This window comes from Saimiri boliviensis, chromosome 12 (genome assembly GCF_048565385.1).
Source record: "Saimiri boliviensis isolate mSaiBol1 chromosome 12, mSaiBol1.pri, whole genome shotgun sequence".
NCBI lineage: Eukaryota > Metazoa > Chordata > Mammalia > Primates > Cebidae > Saimiri > Saimiri boliviensis.
In genome coordinates, this window is record NC_133460.1 from 88,573,190 (window position 1) to 88,595,697 (window position 22,508).

Here is a 22,508-nt window from a genome sequence, read left to right on the forward strand (position 1 = left end):
TTCTAAGGAGATCTATCTTCTTTAGTCAATTTCACACAAGGATCCTAAAGATTAGGTTTATTACATCTCTTAGCAAGATAGAAATAAATTGGAAACTAGAGATGATTATTACGTGATCATTCCTGTCTTTAAAAATGACTTTTGGTTATCCCCAAACCATATAAAAAACCTAGTCCTCCCTCTGAGATTTCAGTAAGATCAAGTAGCAGGAAGAGAGAATGCTAGGCCTGGGAGATTAAAAACACAGTTTCAGCTGTGAACAAGGAGGACTCAACAGAAATGGCTCTCTGTAAATATAAACAATACATGAAGCTTCCTTTCCAAAAACATTTGCCTCAGCTGACCTTGGGACATATTTCCCTGGCCTAGTTATAAAGCGCATAGTCTCAAGGGTAAAGCCACTAATCGTCTCTTCTAGCCAGCAGCTTTTCCTGGACTGGAATCTGTGTCTTGCTTGTCTTTCTCAAAAGAGCAATGACAGACTCAACAGATTTAGGAAACCGAAATTGCTCACAGACAAAAAAACAGTGACTAGCTAAACGTGCTGAGCCTTACCAAGCCTCTCCTCATCTCAGGTCAGGAACTGGGTGGATCCCTGAAATATATATAGTCTTCATTCCCAAACAAACTCAACATTCATCCAGCTGTCAAAGAAACAATGGTTTTGCAAGCCCTGCTTATCATGTTTCTGGATTTGCTAAGAAGGGCCACTATGAAAAAAAGGAGGAAACATTCAAGCCTGCTCTCTATCTGCCTCTAAACTATAACTCTATCACAGTGATTTTGTTGTTGTTGTTAAGCTTTCATCTGTATGACAACAGAAAGTGCCAAAGGATCTAGGGTTTCACTCTCCTTGTAAAGCACCTTTAGTCTCCCGGGAACCTATTAAACGGAACTCAATTTAATCACACTGACCTCCCCAAAGCAATGTGAGGGACTAATTCCTAACTGATGGGAAAAAAAGAATTTCCAAAGACAAAACAAATATAGTGCCATATTCAAATCTTTTTAAACATACAGCACTAGGCAGACACAAGTTTCGGCTCTAAGCATCTTCAAAAAGATATCACGCCAAAAGTTCCCCACAGATCATTTTGAATGGAGGTCTTTTAGTCCTCAAAGAGTGCTTAAGTCTCTCTCTCTACTTAATTATAGCTATCACAGAAGAGCTGGTTTCATGTGAAAAATATGGTCTTCACTAAGCTTTAAAGTTTCTTTCCAAACATGCTGATAGAATCATCAGAAGTCCTAGGAGGTCAATTTGGCTTTGAGCCGCCTCTAAATGATTAAGTGGGAAGAAGGTGAATCTTGCTGTCAGCAGACAGCTGGAGCGCTGCAACTGTTTAGAAGCAACCTTGGCAAAGAACAAAGCAGCCAGTCATGACCCTTTCCACCTTGGTGTTTGCTGAAACGATATCCCTCATCTCCCCGTATGAAATCATGGGTCACTGGGCACATCAGGCTGTTGCTCAGAAGAGATAATTAGGAGCACAAACAAAACTGAGAAGCAGTGGTCATGCCCAGGAGGTCAGGATGTGACTCAGTATCTGTTCCACCAAAACAAAAACAACTTATGTTACCTAGCAAGGGTATTCAACAGCAGCCTTGCTGGTGATGGCAAGAGATCAGAAAACATCTAAACAGTCCAGGAATGGAGAGACTGGTCACACACATGGTGGTACACGTAACAAAAGACCATAGAGACCAACCTATAGTATGGCTAGGGAAAAATCTGTAAGACACACGTCAATGAAAAGTGAGGTCTCTCTCAGTATACTATGCCATGCTACCATCTGTGTAAAACGGAAGGGGATACAATGACTTAGAGTTCATATAAGCACAGACTATCTCCAGAAGGATATTCCAGAGACTAGTACTGGTGCCTGTCTCTGGGGAGAGGGAGTGAGAGAGAGGATGGGAAGAAATTGACGTTTACCTTTACACTTTGTGGGATGATTTGAATTTTTAAAAATCATTTATTCCTTCAATCAACAAATAATTACTGAGAACTTGCTTTATGCCAGACCAGTTCTAGGCCCTGAGTAGAGAACAAAGAACAAGACAAACAAGGCCTCTGCTCTCACAGAACTTAAATTCAGATGAAGGAATAGGCAGGCAAACAAAAGAGACCAGCGATGTCACAGATACGAAAACAGCGTGTAAGAGTGAGGAGCCATGTGGCAATCAGAGCAGATAGATGGCCAGAGAGGGCAAGGAGGGACATTTAATCTGAGATCATTCCCTGGTGGGATAAAGAAAATAAATAAATGAGTCACGTTACAACAACAACAAACCTAAAACTGTAATGAAAGGGAAAGCAGAAAACCAATGTCTCAAATAATTCTTAATTCCAAGCAATACGTCAACATCAAGCAACCAAACAAGTTACCTAAGTAATATTAGGGGTAAAAACATGGAGACTTTTTCTTTCTTTTTTTGAGACGGAGTTTCGCTCTTGTTACCCAGGCTGGAGTGCAATGGCGCGATCTCGGCTCACCACAACTTCCGCCTCCTGGATTCAGGCAATTCTCCTGCCTCAGCCTCCTGAGTAGCTGGGATTACAAGCACGTGCCACCATCCCCAGCTAATTTTTTGTATTTTTAGTAGACAGGGTTTCACCATGTTGACCAGGATGGTCTCGATCTCTCAACCTCGTGATCCACCCGCCTCGGCCTCCCAAAGTGCTGGGATTACAGGCTTGAGCCACCGTGCCCGGCTGGAACCATGGTTTTTAATGACTTGCTGTTTTTCAGAATAAGATTAACCCATTGTGTGTTAGGAGTTTAAAGACCGAATTGTATTCAGTCTCATTTATAAGTAAAATTTCAAGGAACACTTAAGTAATTTTTTATTCATCTTAGAAAAAGTTATCTCAGTTAGCCAGGCATGGTGGTACAGGCCTGTGGTCCCAGCCACTTGGGAGGCCAAGGCAGGAGAATCACTGTTCTGGGCGTCAGAGAGAGACTCTGTCTCTTAGGGAAAAAAAAGATTAAGTAAGGAGAGGGAAGGGACAGGTCCAGCCTTATGCCTCATTTCAAATTCTTAGTGGTCAATGACCTTTCCAGAACAGAAATAATGTGTGACACACCATCCCCTCTGTTCCATGGATCAACTCTGGGAATTTTCATGCCATGGTCACTTTCTCCCACACCCTGCAGCTGATCTGGGGCAGGGAACCAGAATTCTCACATGGGCATGCTGCACTCACTTGGTCGGAGCAGGCACTGTGAATCACAGGCTGATTGGCAAGGGACAGCAAAGACTCCACCATTTCCAGCTCCTGCTGGTAAAAGCTCTGCACTCTGTTCTCCATAAGGAATTCTTTGGCTTTTTCACTCAGCAAACTCGTGAGACTGGGGAGGTCCAGGGTGCCTGGATTGCTGCCAAGGGAAAGTTTTAAAGAGCTCTGCAAAAAGCCATCTCCTTTGCTCCTCTTTGGTGTATAAAAAACAGAAAGTTAGCTAGCAAATGCAACACTATATTGGCGTTTGTTTTTCATATAAAGGGTAATTCATACAGTGAACATCATGTGGTTGTACTCCAGGAACTAAGATATTCATGACAGATTAGGAGAAAAAAGTCAAACTGCAGAACAGGATGTAAGGGATGGTCCTATTTTTATATATATATATAAAAAAATGTAAACCCATCAAATGTATGGGTGACTATTCATGCTTGTGTAAGCACAGAAGAAACCAATTTAAAGACACATGAGCATTGGTAACCTCTGGGGAATGGTGCTGAGGCAAGAGACAGGAAAATGGAGAATTTTTACTTTTTATATGAGTCTATAGTTTGTGCTTTTAATATACTTTTTTGAATATATAATATATTCATATTAAGACCCATGAAAGGGTAAGCAGTGAAAATCTCCTTTCTATCTTCTTCCTGTCCTATCCTCCGGTCCTCACCCCCGAGGGAGCTGCTGTTACCGGTTCTTTGCTCTCCTCTCAGAGTTCTTTTATGCATATATTAGCAAATATCTACATATTCTCATTTCTCCTGGTTTTTGTTTTTTTTTTTTCCTCCCATGTGAAAGAGTAAAATCATCCCTGGTTAAGAATGACCAGTGTAAATTTTTTAAAAACAGGCTTTTGATTATGACATGCTATGGTATAATACTTTGATTATGAGGTGACTTTGTACAGTTCTCTTCAGGTTTCTTGCCTCGCGGTTCTTTGAGCTTCCTGGATCTGTGAGTTTCAAGTTTTTATCAAACTTGGAAAAATGTCAGTCATTATTATTATTTCAAAGTGTTTTTCTCTGTTCCTGCCTCCACTCCTCCTTCAGTGACTCCAATTACACACAAAATTTCCTCACAACAACCCGAGAACATCTGTGCTATTATTCTCTTCACGTTACAGATGAGGAAAGTGAGGCATAGAGAGGGTTAGAGGACTTGCCCAGAGCCCCATAGCACGTAGATGGATGATTCGGGATTTGAACCCAGGCCGACCCCAGCATCTGGGCTCCCACTGCTTGGCTTTCCTGCCATGGACACGTGCTCAGCAGTGATAAGGCACCACTTACCTTAGTGCCTCTTCTTTCTCTAGGGCTGAGCTGCGAAAAGGCTGGTCATAAACTTTCCTGTAAATAGTGGGCAGCTCAAGCATCCTTGCGATTTGAATGTTCCACACTGGGTCATCCACTTTATCTAACAAGTGACCGGAAAAAAGATGCCACAGAAATTACAAATTACATTGAGATCCGTTCTTTCCACGCCCAAACTGCTGCTAGGACAACAATAAATGAGGTGCTGGGTGGGCCTCCTTCCTCATAACTGCCCAGGGAACGTAGGCTAGATGCACTAAATGGTTCCCAGTCATCCTGCATGAGGGAATTCAATGCCCTAAGTGTCATGGGCTTGGCCAGGGCCAAGGAACCAGAAAAGTACATCAATGTATTGATTTGCCTCCTCCGCTGGTGGACAGCAGGGGCTGTCCTGAGATTTCCAATCGAACACTAGCCAGTACGGTGCAAAGGGAAGATGATGGGGGAACTATCATATTTCTGATTAGCTGTTTTCACTTAAAATTAATGGACTTAATGGTGTTCAAGAAATTTCTGGCCAGGCACAGCAGTGCACGGCTGTAATCCCAGCACTCTGGGAAGCTGAGGTGGGCGGATCTCCTAAGCTCAGGAGTTTGAGACCATCCTGGGCAACATGGCGAAACCCTATCTCTACAAAAAATACAAAAATTAGTTGGGTGTGGCAATACATGCCTGTAGTTCCAGCTACTCAGGAAGCTGAGGTAGGAGAGTCTCCTGAGCCCAGGAAGTTGAGGTTGCAGTGAGCTGTGACTGTGCCACTGCACTCTAGCCTGGGCAACGGTGTGAGACCCTACCTCAAAAAATAAAAAACAGAGAAAAAATAAAAAATTTTCATTATTTTGAAGAATATTCATATTCTGCCCCAAAGGATTGACATTTTGAACTTGAAAGTGCTTTGTAAACTCTATTATGTCATCCAAATAAACTTGCCAACCATATATATAGTAAAAAATTCATTTTCTTTCCCAACTTATAATCAGCTCTCTTCAAAATAAAATTAAGAAATGCTGCTTTTCTAAAAAAAAAGCATGTTAAACAATGTAATTAACTCATTAAATATAGTTAAATCTTAACTAAACTTTTTGAAAGTTTGACTTCTAGCTGAACAACAGGTTTACTGGACACACATCCAGAAAAACCACCAATTTGGTAGAAATATCTTGTGCTTACAGTAAATGGTGGCATGAATCTCTCGCTCTTCTCTGTACGTGCGGATGCTGCCTCTGACTCGGATCGTGTCCCCAATCTCTAGCTTTGTTCTCTGCTCAATGGTTTCTTGTAGCTTCTTAAGTTGTGAGGTTAAGCTGAGCTCTCTTGCTGCACTTGGAGCAGCTGTAGTTGTTTGGAGCCAGAGGGAAAGAGAAAAAGTTATAACACAATTACTCTACCACATCTGCAAGACAGTTTTTTTTTTTAATTTTTTTTTAAATTTTTTTTTTGAGATGGAGTTTCGCTCTTGTTACCCAGGCTGGAGTGCAATGGCACGATCTCGGCTCACCGCAACGTCCGCCTCCTGGGTTCAGGCAATTCTCCTGCCTCAGCCTCCTGAGTAGCTGGGATTACAGGCACGTGCCACCATGCCCAGCTAATTTTTTGTATTTTTAGTAGAGACGGGGTTTCACCATGTTGACCAGGATGGTCTCGATCTCTCGACCTCGTGATCCACCCGCCTCGGCCTCCCAAAGTGCTGGGATTACAGGCTTGAGCCACCGCGCCCAGCCCTGCAAGACAGTTTTAGGGTAAGACCAACATAATACGTTTATTTATTCTACTTCTGAGTTAATTGTTCTACTGCAGGAAATCCACATAGCTTTTTGGAGTCCTCCACTGAGAAAAAGGTGTAACTGTAATTATTCAAGAGTAGGGTGAAGGGAACAGAGTCTAGACTGAAGCCCAGCAGGCAAGTTCTGACAGACTCCAGGGCTTCCCTCCTGCCTTACATTGCCAGTGCAGTCAACCAGCTCTGCATGGCCCCGAGACGAATTCTGTGCAATGAGTTCAGCGAAGCATGGTAGCAATAGCTTTAAACAACATTTCAAATGTCCTTGCAAGGAGACTTGTCCCACCTGAGTGCTCAACATCCCAGTTTCTCACCTCTCTTATCTCTGTTGGGGAACTAGGCTAATCTCTCTCTCAAACACAGACACAGACACAGACACACACACATACACACACAGACACACACACACACTCTTTCTCTCACACACACATATTACTTAAAACTATAAACTCAAGCAACTTCATGATGAAAATAACCCAGTGTACACTCAATTCTAAATAACTTCTACCACTATTTGACTTCCAATTATATTAGTTAAGTAAGAAGACGAATTGTCATGAATATCTGGGTACTACAGGTGCTGTTCTAAGGACTTTACAATGTATTAGCACATTTAGTCCTCGAAACCACTCTGCTTATTATTAGCCCCATTTTAGAGATGAGGAAATTGAGTCACAGAGAGGTCAAGCAACTTGCCCAAAACAAAACAGATAGTTAGAGACAAGGCTGTAGTTTGAACTCAGGCAGTCTCTAGCTCCAGAGCCATTCCACCTACCCTTTATTCTCTGCTGCCTGCCCCAAGAAGATACTCACATTTCCCAGTTACAGCTGGTGAACATAAAGTCCCGTAAAGGACTTTAGGTTCTGTTTTTCTGCCTACCATAACTTCAAGGACACATATGTGTCCAAAGCAGCTACACAGCCAAGCATTTTATGTTTATTAGAGACAAGGTCTTGCTACATTGCCCAGGCTGGAATTGAACTCCTGGCCTCAAGCAATCCTCCTACCTCAATCTCTTGAGTAGCTGGGATTATAGGTATAGTTTTATCATTTTTTACTTTGGTTTTTGTCACTAGCACTGTATGGGGGCAGTACAGCTTAGCCATCAGCATTTGGCTATTGGAGTCAGAAACACCTGACTCGAATCTCAGTTTATCTCCTACTAGTTGTGTGACCTTGGGAGGCTACTTAACCTCATTGTACCCCAGTTTCCTTTCTCCTTTTATGCTTCAGTTTCCTCAATTATAAAATGGAGGTAACAGTAGAGTCTACCTCATACATACAGTTGTTATGCATGATCTAATTGAACACTTCTATTCTGCACTTAGCACAATTCCATATTTATAGGAAATTCTCAATAAATGTAAGCTATTTGTGATCATGAATAATTAAACCTTCCAGAAAAAGCATCCTGTTTTCTTTGGGGTCTTTCATTTGAGATTATTACTGGATAAAAAATTACAAACTGGTTTACCGTTCATTACATATTGTCAGAATGCTTGCCAGAAAAAAATGATCAAGCCCCTCTGTTTTCAGACAACGTCGTCAGCAATGCATGCATGCTCACAACTCTTATACCAGCTTCAGTCATTTGGATTTTTAATACCTTAACAAATACATAATTATTCCATACATCTTATTTTGACTTTAAATTGCAAGAGAGGCTGTCTCCTTATACAAGACGATCTACTCTCTTTCTTTATACACAAGTCCTTCATCAAAATCAACCTAATACAGTTTTGACAACTGTGGCTCTGTCATGTGCAGAGGCATTATTTTTTTCTTGAACACTCCTACTACGCCCAGGGAAACAACAGCATAGGGAGCACAGAGAACTCTGTGCATTGAGTCAGTGAGAGGTAGGAACCTGGATGCAATCAGCATTACTGCTGCTCAGAGCTTACTGGGTTTCTTAAAAAAATCCCCAACTGCTACTTTTTCAAAAGACTATCCCATCTGTGTTCCCATCCCCAGATCCTCTTCTACTTAGGCTGAATTTTAAAGGTATTTATAAATTTCACTGCCATTATGCAGACATTATAGGTAATAGTAAATGCTTCACGTGGCACCACTGAAATGATCAGACTGATGGTTGGTCTGAGAAAAAGAGGCCCACCTTTCGCTTAAAGGGGGAGTCAAATTGCCACAAGGAGTCTCAAGCTGTGTAATTTAATGAATATAATGTGAAGACTGGAGCCTGACAGAACTTCACTTTCAGTGTCTATTCCATCATAAAAGATAAATCCCCATTAACGTTCTAACATTCAGGGCCAGGCAATCTGAACTTCACTCATAAGCTAAGTCCAAATGGTACATTCAATGTGACATTTATGGGAACTAATATTATATTCTTATACTTTCACTGACTGGAACATGATTTTGACTCAGACTAAATTTTGTTTAAAAAATCAGTCTTTGCTGGCCACCTTCCAATAGAAAGCTTTTAAACTAAAGGCAATTAAATTAAAAGGAGAGAATAGGCTAGTTGGGAACAATTTAAAGATGATGAGAATCATTTTTAGGTTTTCTCCTTATACTCTTATCCTCTTGTTATATTTGTAAAGCAGTCTTAAATTAAGACTACCTACTGTGATTGCTCATCCATTTATCTACTTACGGACATTTAAAAAATCTGACTCTCAGTATTAATAGCCGTCTTGTTGATCTAAAAAATACTAAGTATAAGAATTACATATTTCTGATGATACTATTTCTTTAAAAAAGAGTTAATTTTGAAAACTGAGACGATGTCTAAAACAGGGATCTGCAAACTACGGCCCATGGACCAAATCCATCCACAGCCTGTTTTTTAAAATAAAGTTTTATTGGAATACAGCCATGCCCATTTGTTTATGTCCTATCTACTTTCTATTATAATGGCAGCACTAAATAGTTGAAACACAGAACATAGGGTGCACAAAGCAGAAAATATGGCCCTTTACAGAAAAAGTTTGCTGACTCTCAACCTAGAACAAGTATGTGTATTTGAACTATACCTTCTGACTAAAGATCGTGACAAAAATTAAAAATCTGCAAATGATTTTAATACTGTTACAGTTTCAATGTTTTTGTTCCCTCAAAAGCTCATGTGTTGGAAACTTAACCCCCAATGCAACTGTGTTGGGAGATGGGGTCTAATGGGAGGTGTTCAGGTTATGAGAGCTCCACTCTCATGAATGGACTAAGGCCACTATAAAATGGGTTTGGAAGTGGTTCTCCTCCTCATGCTCTTCTGCCATGTGAGAAACAGCTCTCCTCCCCTCTGGAGGATGAAGCAGTCAAGGTGCCATCTTGGAAGGGGGGGCCTGGACCTTACCAGACACCAAAACCTTGATCTTGGAATTTTTGGCCTTCAGAACTGTGAGAAATAAGTTTCTTTCTTTATAAATTACCCAGTCTCAAGTATTCTGTAATTGTGTTTTGCAGCACAAAACAGATTAAGAAAAATACCTCAGACATACATAAAAATCCAGATACCTGATTTTCTCATAGGTGTATTTCTTGCCTATGGGATATCTGCCTAAAAACCTGTTGTCTCCCTTAAATCTATCTAGAAACCTTCCTTACCAAAGCAATTCTATTGATTTAGATGTTCCCAGATTAGGAATTAGGATTCCAAAGTTACATGAAACTGATGGCCAAATTCTAAATGTAAACACATTAGAAAATTAAGCAAATGAACATTCCATTGATTGGTATAGTCAAAGTACAAAGTTGAGATTCTGACACGTAATGGCAAAAAAGAAGAAACTATTCCAAGCATTAGATATTCTCACCATACTTAAAGCAAGCAGACAGATACCAGATGTTAGACATTAGAGCAGGCAGTGTTTGCTGAATAACCCCACTGTGTACAGCACCATACTGTATATGTTGTAAAACAGAGGAAAAACAAGGTTCCAGTTTTCGTAGCTTCTCTAGAACCATTGAAAACCATCACCAATATTGCACAACATTTTTTCACATTATAAAGTTAATCTTAAAAAGTATCTAAAAATCAGGCAGGGTATGGTGGCTCAAGCCTGTAATCCTAGCACTTTGGGAGGCTGAGGCAGGAGGATCACTTGAGTCCAGAAGTTAGAGATCAGCCCTGGCAACGTAGTTAGAACCTGTCTTAAATTAAAAAAAAAAAAGTATCTAAAAATTATTAAAATATATTCAAGCAATTCCAAATGTTATTTCAGTTATAGTCAATGTGTTCACTATACAATTTTAAAGTTATTTTAATTTATATTACTTTTTTTATTGCATTTTACGTTTTGTGGTACATGTGAAGAACATGCAAGATTGTTGCATAGGTACACACATGGCAGTGTGATGTGCTGCCTTCCTCCCCATCACCTATATCTGGCATTTCTCCCCATGCTCTCTCTCCCCAAATCCCCACTCCCTGCTGTCCCTCCCCTATTTCCCCCCTAGAGACCCCAGTGTGTGATGCTCCCCTCCCTGTGTCCATGTGTTCTCATTGTTCAACACACACCTATGAGTGAGAACATGCGGTGTTTGATTTTCTGTTCTTGTGTCAGTTTTCTGAGAATGATGGTTTCCAGGTTCATCCATGTTCCTACAAAGGACACGAACTCATCGTTTTTGATGGCTGCATAATATTCCATGGTGTATATATGCCACATTTTCCCTGTCCAGTCTATCATCAATGGGCATTTGGGTTGGTTCCAGGTCTTTGCTATTATAAACAGTGCTGCAATGAACATTCGTGTGCATGTGTCCTTATAGTAGAACGATTTGTAATCCTTTGGATATATACCAAGTAATGGGATTGCTGGGTCAAATGGAATTTCTATGTCTAGGTTTTTGAGGAATCGCCACACTGTCTTCCACAATGGTTGAACTAATTTACATTCCCACCAACAGTGTAAAAATGTTCCTATATCCCCACATCCTCTCCAACATCTGTTGTCTCCAGATTTTTTAAGGATCGCCATTCTAACTGGTGTGAGATGGTATCTCAATGCAGTTTTGAGTGGCATTTTTCTAATGACCAGTGACGACGAGCATTTTTTCATATGTTTGTTGGCCTCATGTCTGTCTTCTTTTGTAAAGTGTCTGTTCATGTCCTTTGCCAACTTTTGAATGGGTTTGTTTGTTTTTTTCTTGTAAATCTGTTTTAGTTCTTTGTAGATTCTGGATATCAGCCCTTTGTCAGATGAGTAGATTGCAAAAATTTTTTCCCATTCTGTTGGTTGCCGATTCACTCTAATGACTGTTTCTTTTGCTGTGCAGAAGCTGTGGAGTTTGATTAGGTCCCATTTGTCTATTTTGGCTTTTGTTGCCAATGCTTTTAGTGTTTTGGTCATGAAGTCCTTGCTTACACCTATGTCCCGAATGGTTTTGCCTAGGTTGTCTTCTAGGGTTTTTATGGTGTTAGGTCTTAGTTTAAGTCTTTAATCCATCTGGAGTTAATTTTAGTGTAAGGTGTCAGGAAGGGGTCCAGTTTCTGCTTTCTGCACATGGCTAGCCAGTTTTCCCAACACCATTTATTAAACAGGGACTCCTTTCCCCATTGCTTGTTTTTGTCAGGTTTGTCAAAGATCGGATGATTGTAGATGTGTGGTGTTGCCTCCGAGGCCTCTGTTCTGTTCCATTGGTCTATATCTCTGTTTTGGTACCAGTACCATGCTGTTTTGATTACTGTAGACTTGTAGTATAGTTTTAAGTCCGGTAGTGTGATGCCTCCTGCTTTGTTTTTTGTTTTTTGTTTTGTTTTTTTTTGCTAAGAATTGACTTGGCTTTGCGGGCTCTCTTTTGGTTCCAAATGAAGTTTAAGGTGGTTTTTTTCCAGTTCTGTGAAGAAGGTCATTGGTAGCTTGATGGGGATAGCATTGAATCTATAAATTACTTTGGGCAGTATGGCCATTTTCATGATATTGATTCTTCCTAACTGTGAACATGGAATGTTTCTCCATCTGTTTGTGTCCTCTCTTACTTCATTGAGCAGTGGTTTGTAGTTCTCCTTGAAGAGGTCCTTTAAATCTTTTGTTAGTTGTATTCCCAGGTCTTTTATTCTCTTTGTAGAAATTGTGAATGGCAGTTCATTCTTGATGTGGCTCTCTTTAAGTCTTAATTTATGTTACTTAATGGATAACTTCCAAAGAAATCCTATCTTACCTTCTCAATCTTAGAATTCCTGGAATTATTTGTTTGAAAACAGAGATTTTAGAAAATCTGGACCATGACAGCACAGAAGTTAGTGGCAACCATGTGAGAGACACAGTCTTCAAACTGTTCCTTGGTCAAGCATATGGCTGGGACAAGGGGATTGAGCCTGGCTAGCAATTAGGCTAAGATACCTTGACTTATGTAATAACGGGCATGGTCAAAATGAACTGCTCAAACTCCCTGTAACCTATTCACATTTCTGTAGGCTTAGGAAGAAGTGAGCACCAAAGAGATGGGAGAAAGAAAAGCAACTGGCTCTCCCATGGCATCAGTTTTCAGAGCAGCCAAAGCTCTCATCAGTGGATAAATGTGAAAATTTAGCCATATAGCTGTTTTGATGAACCACACTGAGTAAAATCTACTAGTTAGGTGAAAAGCAAAGGAATGTAGCAAATAAAATTACCTGATGCAGACTCAGTATTCAACTTTTTCCAGCAGATGCAGTTTATAACTCCAGTGCTGTCATCCACTGCAAAAGAAATGTAAAAGGGTAGAAGAGAGATTTGGGCAAGGCTGGTGAATTAGCATGCTGTCATTGCCTTCAGCCATACTGAAAGATGACCCCTTTCAATGGCCTGGAGAAGCAAATTCCTTATCAAACTCTCCTTCCACCTTTGAAACAACCTCTCACTGTATACAAGTATAAACTGCCTGTCTGCACAAGTCAATGTAATACACAAGCCCAGTGGGATATGGTCAGCATTTCACTTACCCTACCTCAAGGTACTAATGTTTAGTACCCTCAAGGGTATCCATAATGCTTGTCTACACTTCTCTACTAAAAATGGTGGCCTTAGGAAGTTAAGTAAAAAAATTAAATGACTGCTCACGTACAAAATCAGCCTTTCTCTCCCACCCTGAAACAAGAGAGCATCGTGTGGTCTGTGGTTAGAGGCACAGGCACTTAGAGCACTGCCTTCTGTCACAGTCTCTTGGCTAGCATGCTGACTTACAAAGACAAAGTGTTCCAAGTCATTTGGCCTGGGTTTCTCTTCGTGAAAGATCTTTTGCCCAGTCCTCACCACTGCAGGGGACGTAAGGAAAGCCAAGTACATCACAGAAGGGCATCGTTTTATTTTCATAATAGAAAATAATTATATTCTGGCCAAAAAAACAGTACTAGCCTGGCTATCTTATTCCTGGGTTATCTAATTTTTGCAAAAAATATCAAACAATTCCCACTGTAGTTATATTTATAAACTATAGAGGAATTTGGAGATGTTTGCTAGGGGATAATAGGCATTTTCTCTTTGCCTAATTTCTGACAAACTCAGAACAGAGGTTGCTAAGCATGGGATCAGTGGGTCTCATAATTAAAAAAAAAAAAATCATCAACTAGACTGTCGTAAAAGCACACGTAATACTGTGCTTTTACGACAGTAAAAGAAACATATGGCAAAATTTTTGGCTGCTGGTCTAAATCCATGCTGAAGAAAAGCTAAAAAGAGTACTTCCTATAATAAAATAAATCCTAGATGGAATTTATTTAATATAAAACAGGTAAACTTAAGATGAGAAGAAGATATGGGTGAACACCATTAATGCTGGGCTTATAGTGAGTGGGGAGAGACTTCTTTAAGCAAAATCTTAAAATCAGAACTCATTAAAGAAAGTCTGATAAATCTGACCACCTAAAAACTAATGTTGGATAGCAATATTCCAAATGATAAGGTTAATGCTTTAATATATAAAAAACTCATAGGCTGAACATGGTGGCTCATGCCTATAATCCCAGCACTTTGGGAAGCCAAAGCAGGAGGATCACTTGAGCCCAGAGGTTCAAGATCAGCCTGGGTAACACAGGGAGATCCCATCTCTACCCTTCAAAAATTTAAAAATTAGTCAGGTATGGTGGTATGTGCCTGCAGTCCCAGCTACTTGGGAGGATGAGATGGGAGAATCACTCAAGCCCAGGAGTTCAAGGCTGTAGTGAGCCATTATATGCCACTGCACTTCAGCCTGGACAACAGAATGAAACCCTGTCTCAAAAAATAAAAAATAAAGAGCTGATATAAATTAATAAGAAAAAGATCCAAACCACAAGAGAAAAAGTAGCAAAGAAAAGAATATGCAATTCATGGAAGACATAAAAATGGCCAATAAAAATATGTCTGTATGCTAAGTTCACTAGTTACCATTAAAAAAGCAAATATAAATAATTTATCAACAATGAAATTGACAAAGATTAAAAATACTGATCCCTCATTTGTTGTTAGCGGGAGTATAAATTAGTAACACATTTCTAAAATTTAAATCTTAAAGAGTAAGTTTGGAAACATGCATCAGATTGTGAACTGTAAGCCAGGTGCAGTGCCACATGCCTGCTACTTGGGAGGCTAGGGTAGGACTGCTTGAGTCCAAGAATCTGAGGCTGTAGTGTGCTACGATCCCACCTGTGAGAGTCCCTACACTCCAGCCTGGGCAACACAGTGAGACCCTGCCTTTTCAAAAATGTTGTTTTAAAATGTATGTATCCTGGCCGGGCACGGTGGCTCAAGCCTGTAATCCCAGCACTTTGGGAGGCCGAGGCGGGTGGATCACGAGGTCAAGAGATCAAGACCATCCTGGTCAACATGGTGAAACCCCGTGTCTACTAAAAATACAGAAAATTAGCTGGGCATGGTGGCACGTGCCTGTAATCCCAGCTACTCAGGAGGCTGAGGCAGGAGACTTGCCTGAACCCAGGAGGCAGAAGTTGCGGTGAGGCAAGATCGCGCCATTGCACTCCAGCATGGGTAACGAGCAAAACTTCGTCTCAGAAAAAAAAAAAAAATAAATAAAATAAAATGTATATATCCTTTGACTTAGCAATTACTTCCAGATAAAACAAAAACAAGTACACAGATATTTACATTTTACAAAAGGCTGTTCACTGTAATAGTCTTTATAATACTGAAACTTGGAAATACCTAAATGTTTATAAATATGGAATTGGTTTAAAAAATTGCAATGATGTACTATATGAGAATAAAAAGATATACATGGCTCACTATAAAACAGAAATATATAATCTAATTTATGTGCAACATTAAACTGTATTCTGACAGAAGTGATTTTAAGAGATTAAATGCTAACAGCAGTTTCTCTTGGAGTGTGGGGAAGGAACCCCACATTCAGTGTATACGTTGACTGTAAGCCTAATTTCATAAACACTAAGAAAAAAATATGCATATGAATACTAAAGAAAGAGGCATTTCATTTGATATTGGGAACATGTTAAGAATATGAGGAAGGGTGTTCACCCAAACACTGACACTGTTTTGTCTGATTCATAGTTTTTCACCTGATTTCTACATTCTTCATTAAAATTTTCTGTAGTTTGAAATTTTATCTTATAATGAGTAAGTACTATTTTAAGAATTCAAAAAATCAATAAAGACATTTTGAGTTAAAAAAAAAAAAATGCATGGCCGGGCTCGGTGGCTCATGCCTGTAATCCCAGCACTTTGGGAGGCTGAGTCAGGCGCATCACCTAAGTCAGGAGTTCAAGACCAGCCTGACCAATGTGGTGAAACCCCCCCATGTCTCAAAAAAAAAAAAAAAAAAAAAAAAGCATGACTCTTCCAGGTATGCCACATCTCTGCAGTTGAAAAGCTTGATTTATAATAGAAAGTTAAAAAAATTTTAGCAGGCCAGGAATAGTGGCTCACATACCTGTAATCCCAGCAAGTTGGGAGGTTGAGGGGGATGGATCAATTGAGGCCAGAAGTTCGAGACCAGCCTGGTCAACATGGTGAAACCCATCTCCACAAAAATACAAAAATCAGCTGGGCGTGGTGGTGAGCACCTATAGTCCCAGGTACTTGGAAGGCTGAGGCAGGAGAATCACTTGAACCCGGGAGGTGGAGGTTGCAGTGAGCCAAGATCACACCACCGCATTCCAGCCTGGGCCACAGAGCGAGACTCTTGTCTTAAAAAAAAAAAACTTAGTAAATGAACGTTTTTTTTTGTTTTTGTTTTTGTTTTTTTTTTTTTTGAGACAGAGTTTCGCTCTTGTTACCCAGGCTGGAGTGCAATGGCGCAATCTTGGCTCACCACAACCTCTGCCTCCTGAGTTCAGGCAATTCTCCTACCTCAGCCTCCTGCGTAGCTGGGATTACAGGCACGTGCCACCATGCCCAGCTGATTTTTTGTATTTTTAGTAGAAACGGGGTTTCACCATGTTGACCAGGATTGTCTCGATCTCTTGACCTCGTGATCCACCCGCCTCAGCCTCCTAAAGTGCTGGGATTACAGGCGCAAGCCACCGCGCCTGGCACGTAAATGAACATTTATCCTAGAGAATGTGAGGTTATTCTGGTCTTGGCTATAGCCTCTCAACATTCTAGGTCTCAGATGGAGGTGCTACCAAGTGTTCTGTGCATTCTGGGCACCGTCATCAACCCCCCAACTTTCTAGGTTTGTGACTTCTCCCAGCAGACCCTGTGCCTTGGTGCCCAGAGGTCTGGCTGCTGGAATGCCCCGAATGGAGGCATCCTTGCAGTGCTTTGCAGTGCTGCACAATGTCCTCCGCAGCTACGCAGCACTGCCTGGGCCACAGGCTTTTTGTTTCAGCTGCAGGATGAGTTAGTGTGAGCACAGGAAGCACCCCCAGCACAGGCCCGTGGTGAATCAGGGGAAGCAGGACCCAGAGCAGGAGGGAGTGGCCACCTGGCAGCTGGCCCAAAAGCCATGTTGTGCCTGAGGACAGTAAGGAGAGGGGCAGCTCTCCACAAGAACTAAAGTTGCAAAAGCCTTTCTACTCTCCATAATTTCAACAGTCAGATGCTTTTTATTTTCCCGAAGCCCACAGACGTGTCACGCTCCTCAGACACTCACTCAAAAGGAAATGCTTACTGTAGAAGAGACAATCATATTGTCTTAATCTTTTTATAATGGGAAAGGGGTTAAGTGAAGCTCCTTTAGGCACAGGCTTAATATCTAGTCTGGTTCCAGGGCCAGGATTTTAAAATCCTCAAACAGCCTCATTTATTCAATCTGAAAAACAGAAAACTAAAAATCAAATGCAGTTGTTATTGTTTGTTTGTTCGTTTGTTTTGTATGGGTGGGGGATGGAAGAAAGAAGAGGGAGAGAAAAATCAGACTGAGTTATATGGTGACCACAGAACAGACCTTAGTCAGTAAACAGAATGGACCCACAAACCTCCATCAGAAAAATCTTGAGCAATTTACTAAGCCTCAGTTTTCTCATCTACAAAATGGAAATAGTATCTGTCCTTTCTATTTCAAAAAACTAGGGGGAGAATAAGATGAAATTATGCATATAAAAGTGCTTTGTAAACTGAAAGACGCTACTATTTTCATTGCTGGCATTTGGAGAGAAAGCACTCCACTATACCACAGTCAATGTACTGCCCACAGCTGGACACAGTGTAGGAACTTAGTAAGTATTTGTTGACTTGTTTCAAGAAAAACAGGACCCATATCTTTGGTAAAATAAAGCAAAGAAGAGATTAGTATCGGAATGTCTGACAGGATGATACTTTTCAGAATTAAAAAAATACACATATATACATATATACACTGGGAAAAAGCAGAAAACATGAGAGCTTTTATCTCCCACATGTTATTTTATTAAAAGCACAAGATAACTATCTTCAGGAAAATGAATGCATGTAAAGCCAAGCAATGATATTGTATCTACAAATTATCAATCATGCAGGGACTGCCAAGGAAATGCTCTTTCTTGGTCACAAAGTTCAGCTGCCTACTGTCTTTCCCCAAGAAGAGTAAGAATACAAATCCAAGGCATAGCACAAAAAGTAACAATGTCAATTTCAGCAAACGTTTGGAATTTAAAGTTAAGTTTCCCAAAAAGTATCTAGCTTAGCCTCTTGACTACAGAGCAGCTTAGAGTTGTACAAGGCAATGTATTAAATGCTTAAAAATCAACTCGATGAAAAAATAAAGACCTATTACACTAAAATTACGTTCTAGCAATTCTCTGGTAACCAAAATATAGAAACCCTTTATTTATTTATTTATTTTTTTGAGGAGGAGTTTCACTCTTGTTACCCAGGCTGGAGTGCAATGGCACAATCTCAGCTCACCGCAACCTCCGCCTCCTGGGTTCAGGCAATTCTCCTGCCTCAGCCTCCTGAGTAGCTGGGATTACAGGCACACACCACCATGCCCAGCTAATTTTTGTATTTTTAGTAGAGACAGGGTTTCACCATGTTGACTAGGATGGTCTCGATCTCTTGACCTTGTGATCCACCCACCTCGGCCTCCCAAAGTGCTGGGATTACAGGCTTGAGCCACCACACTCGGCGAAACCCTTTATTAAGTTTCCATCATCATGAGGGAAAATAAACTTTCTGATAATGGATATTTACCCCTTTGAGTATCAAAATGTTTTTGTTAACTGTTATGGATATAAAGATTTTAAAATTATTTTCACACCTTCCTGTGTTGTTAGAGTCTACCTTAACATTAATCTGGTCTTTACTTTTTAAAGCAATCCACATAACCATATATTGCCACCCTTTGCTATTTATAGATACACCCTTGGGCATCAGGTGCCCCCTGCCCTGTCCAGTGGTGCTCTTAGGGGGCTGTATTTTAATTCTTCCACTTCCTAGTGCCTCAGCAGCTGCCACTTCACTGAATTCATCAGTATCATTCCTGCCCACTGGCTCATTTTATTCTTAGTCTATTTCTGGGGACTATAAGGGACACCCCATAGAGAAAGTAGATGCCCTTAGTGATGGTCTCCAGCTACTCTAAAGGGCTAGGGCTGCTGAAATTCAACTTTCAGCCCGGAAGGGTCTGCCTTCTACATAAACTCCATTCCAAACACAATTGTTCTTACCTCCGTAACTGTAGAAAGCATCTCTTTCTCTCACTCCAATGACAGTTCCCAAGACATCCACCTGTTTTATTGGATGTCCATTGTACAAAAATACACCTAAAATTAAAAAAAGCAAAATCTATATAATGTATGATTATATTTTCTGCATCATTAAATGTTAACTTGTAGGGGGCAAGGGGGTATAAAAAAATCAGTGCCATGCTGTTTGCTGAAATTCTGGACTTAAGAATCAGTCTTTGACAAATGACAATGCACCAAGGAATTCCAATGGCTTTTCCTCACAGGTCCTCAGTAGAAAGCCTGGCATTAAAGCTTGTACTAGTGCAAACGGGAGAAAAACAGCGTTGCCCAGCTAGATTTGGTCAACGCACCTCTGTCCAGAATGCTTACGAGGGGCCTGAAAACAGTCATTATACCATGGGACCAAACACAGGACTAGACCTGGAGCAACTGGAAGGAAAGAGAAAGGAGACCATGAGAAAGGCTTCTTTGGCTTTTTTTTTTTTTTTTTTTTTTTTTTCAAACAAGTACTTTTCTAAGAAACCAGTCATCATTTCTTTGAACTGACAATAGCATTTTTTTAAAAAGACAGTTAAGTAGGTTACAAAACGCTACCTTTTGGGGCCAGATTACAACCCCATAACTTCTCTTTTTAAAAACTCTTATTTTCAAAACCTAGGCTACAGATGTCAGCAGGCAACTTCCTGCCAGAGTAGAAAGCTGAGAGGGGGAACCTACTTACTGAGACCCAGAGGCTTCTTTCTGACTTGGGGACAGGACACAGGCGGGGTGCTCTATATCACTATTTATACACTGAGCAAAGTTAGAACTGTTTTATAGAACAGGGCTGCCCCAGCCCCGGCTTACGTGATGGTCTATCCTGGCTGCCAGGTACTTGTTTGTATTAGAGACAGACACCCAACAGGGTGTGTGGAGCAGGAAGGAGTCCCTGATGGTCTCAGGGCTATCCTGGCTCCTGCGGAGCTATCCTGGCTCCTGTGGGGCTCTCGTTCTGCCTGTCCCCCAGTGACCTAACCCAAGCTCCCTGCTTCACCTTAAGCTATGTGCACTGTGTTCCTGTCACCTGCAACTAGAGTGCTGTCCAATCTCTTTTCCAGCCTCTTCCTCCACCCCCATGATGGCTGAATTCTTTATTTTCAGAAACAGGTTGTAAACTTTTATATGGCTTTTTCCTTTTTCTTTTTTTTTCTTTTTTTTTTTTTGAGATGGAGTTTCACTCTTGTTACTCAGGCTGGAGTGTAATGGCGCGATCTTGGCTCACTGCAACCTCTGCCTCCTGGGTTCAGGCAATTCTCCTGCCTCAGCCTCCTGAGTAGCTGGGATTACAGGCACGCGCCACCATGCCCAGCTGATTTTTTGTATTTTTAGTAGAGACGGGGCTTCACCATGTTGACCAGGCTGGTCTCGATCTCTTGACCTCGTGATCCACCCCCCTTGGCCTCCCAAAGTGCTGGGATTACAAGCGTGAGCCACTGGGCCTGGCCCTCCTTTTTCTTTTCTTTTTTTTTTTTTTTTTGAGACAGAGTTTCGCTCTTGTTACCCAGGCTGGAGTGCAATGGCGCGATCTTGGCTCACCGCAACCTCCGCCTCCTGGGTTCAGGCAATTCTCCTGCCTCAGCCTCCTGAGTAGCTGGGATTACAGGCACGCGCCACCATGCCCAGCTAATTTTTTAGATTTTTAGTAGAGACGGGGTTTCACCGTGTTGACCATGATGGTCTCGATCTCTCGACCTCGTGATCCACCCGCCTCGGCCTCCCAAAGTGCTGGGATTACAGGCTTGAGCCACCGCGCCCGGCCTTTTTCTTTTTTTAAATTAGACACAGGAGTCTCACTTTGTTGCCCAGGCTGGTCTTGAACTTCCGGCTTCAAGCAATCTTCCCGCCTCAGTGTCTCAAAAGTGCTGGGAACCACCACACCTGGCCAAGTCCTTTTTAAAATAAATGTATGAAATCTAGACTGAGAAACAATGATCACCTCAGGCGTTTGGCCATTCTTCCCTCACCATCAAGACTAGTCACAGCCTCTATTCTCTCCATTCATGGGGGCACTTAGGGCCTAAATCCCAATGCCCCTTAGAACTCCCAGACTGGTCTCTGCTGATGGTTCTGTTTCCCTTGTAGACAGGGGAAGAATCCAAAGAACGGACAGGGAACCTCTAAGCCTCAGTTTCAGAGAGATACCAGGGCAGTGAGATGTGGTTTGAAGAAATAAGAGGTGGCAAATTTAGCCAAAAGTAAGACCCTCTCCCTCCACAGAGGCACACTTCTAAAGATGACCTGGGGGCTGGAGACCGTCCTCAGGGCAACCCTACAGGCATGAACTGAAGATGGCAGCAACAAGGAGGGAAGGAGCCTGCGTCACTGTGTCACCCCCAAAAGAGAGTCACCTCCATCCAGGAACACTTCAATTGAATGGGGACAAAGCGGTTCCACTGAAAATCCATGTTTTGGTTCTTGACTTTTTAAAAGATACGGTCTCTGTCTGTCGCCCAGGGGCACAATTACAGCTTTCTGCAGCCTCAACTCCTGGTCTCAAGCGGGAGCCCAACTAATGCTTTTACTTTTTATAGAGATGGGTTTCTCTGTGTTTCCCATGCTGGCCTCAAACTCTCAGCCTCCCAAAGCAATAGAATTACAGGTGTGAGCCACTGCACCCAGCCCATAAAATTTTAAGATGTAACCGGTTCCAACTGGCCTCTCCCGAGTTCTCACAATTGAAACCTCGTCTTTGCCGTAACACTGCTGAAGAAATCCGCAGTTCTCTGCCCCTGCCTGCCTGCACTGACCAAATACAAAAGTACAGAGAGCCTACAGAGAAGGGAGATTCCTGTGTCTTGTGTAGTCAAAGGCAGGCTTCCTGGCAGCAGAAGCAAACTTTAAACCAGGAGAATGAGCCTCACCCAGGGATGCCCTCTACTGCAGTACACCCCACCACTCTGCCTTAGAGTGCCTGTGTGCAGAGCAGGACGGAGGCATGGTGCTGCTTTGGTCATCTAGGTTTGCCACAGGGCCAGGTGGCCTGAGCTCCAGGCTAATCTCTGGCTGTACTCAGCCCTTTCTGCCTCCCCAAATGTTCTATATCACCATTTGTAAATGGGGCAGAGTAACAGTAGAGAGAATTGTTTTATAGAATAGGGCTGGCCTCCCCCTACCCCGGCCTATGTGAT

General features: G+C 41.6%; 1 protein-coding gene across 4 annotated transcripts in view; it reads right to left on the reverse strand.

Annotated features, from left to right (window-relative positions):
- The window catches only part of STN1 (STN1 subunit of CST complex), a 41,233-nt gene that overhangs the window by 12,178 nt on the left and 6,547 nt on the right, over nucleotides 1–22,508 (reverse strand). For all 4 annotated transcript variants that reach the window (XM_010333114.3, XM_003922226.4, XM_010333115.3 and 1 more), the window contains 5 exons: nucleotides 19,321–19,416; nucleotides 12,913–12,978; nucleotides 5,722–5,883; nucleotides 4,531–4,654; nucleotides 3,209–3,380 (listed from right to left, as the gene is read on the reverse strand). In XM_010333114.3, the coding sequence (XP_010331416.1) occupies nucleotides 3,209–3,380; nucleotides 4,531–4,654; nucleotides 5,722–5,883; nucleotides 12,913–12,978; nucleotides 19,321–19,416 (620 nt within the window). The remainder of the gene's footprint in view (nucleotides 1–3,208; nucleotides 3,381–4,530; nucleotides 4,655–5,721; nucleotides 5,884–12,912; nucleotides 12,979–19,320; nucleotides 19,417–22,508) is intronic.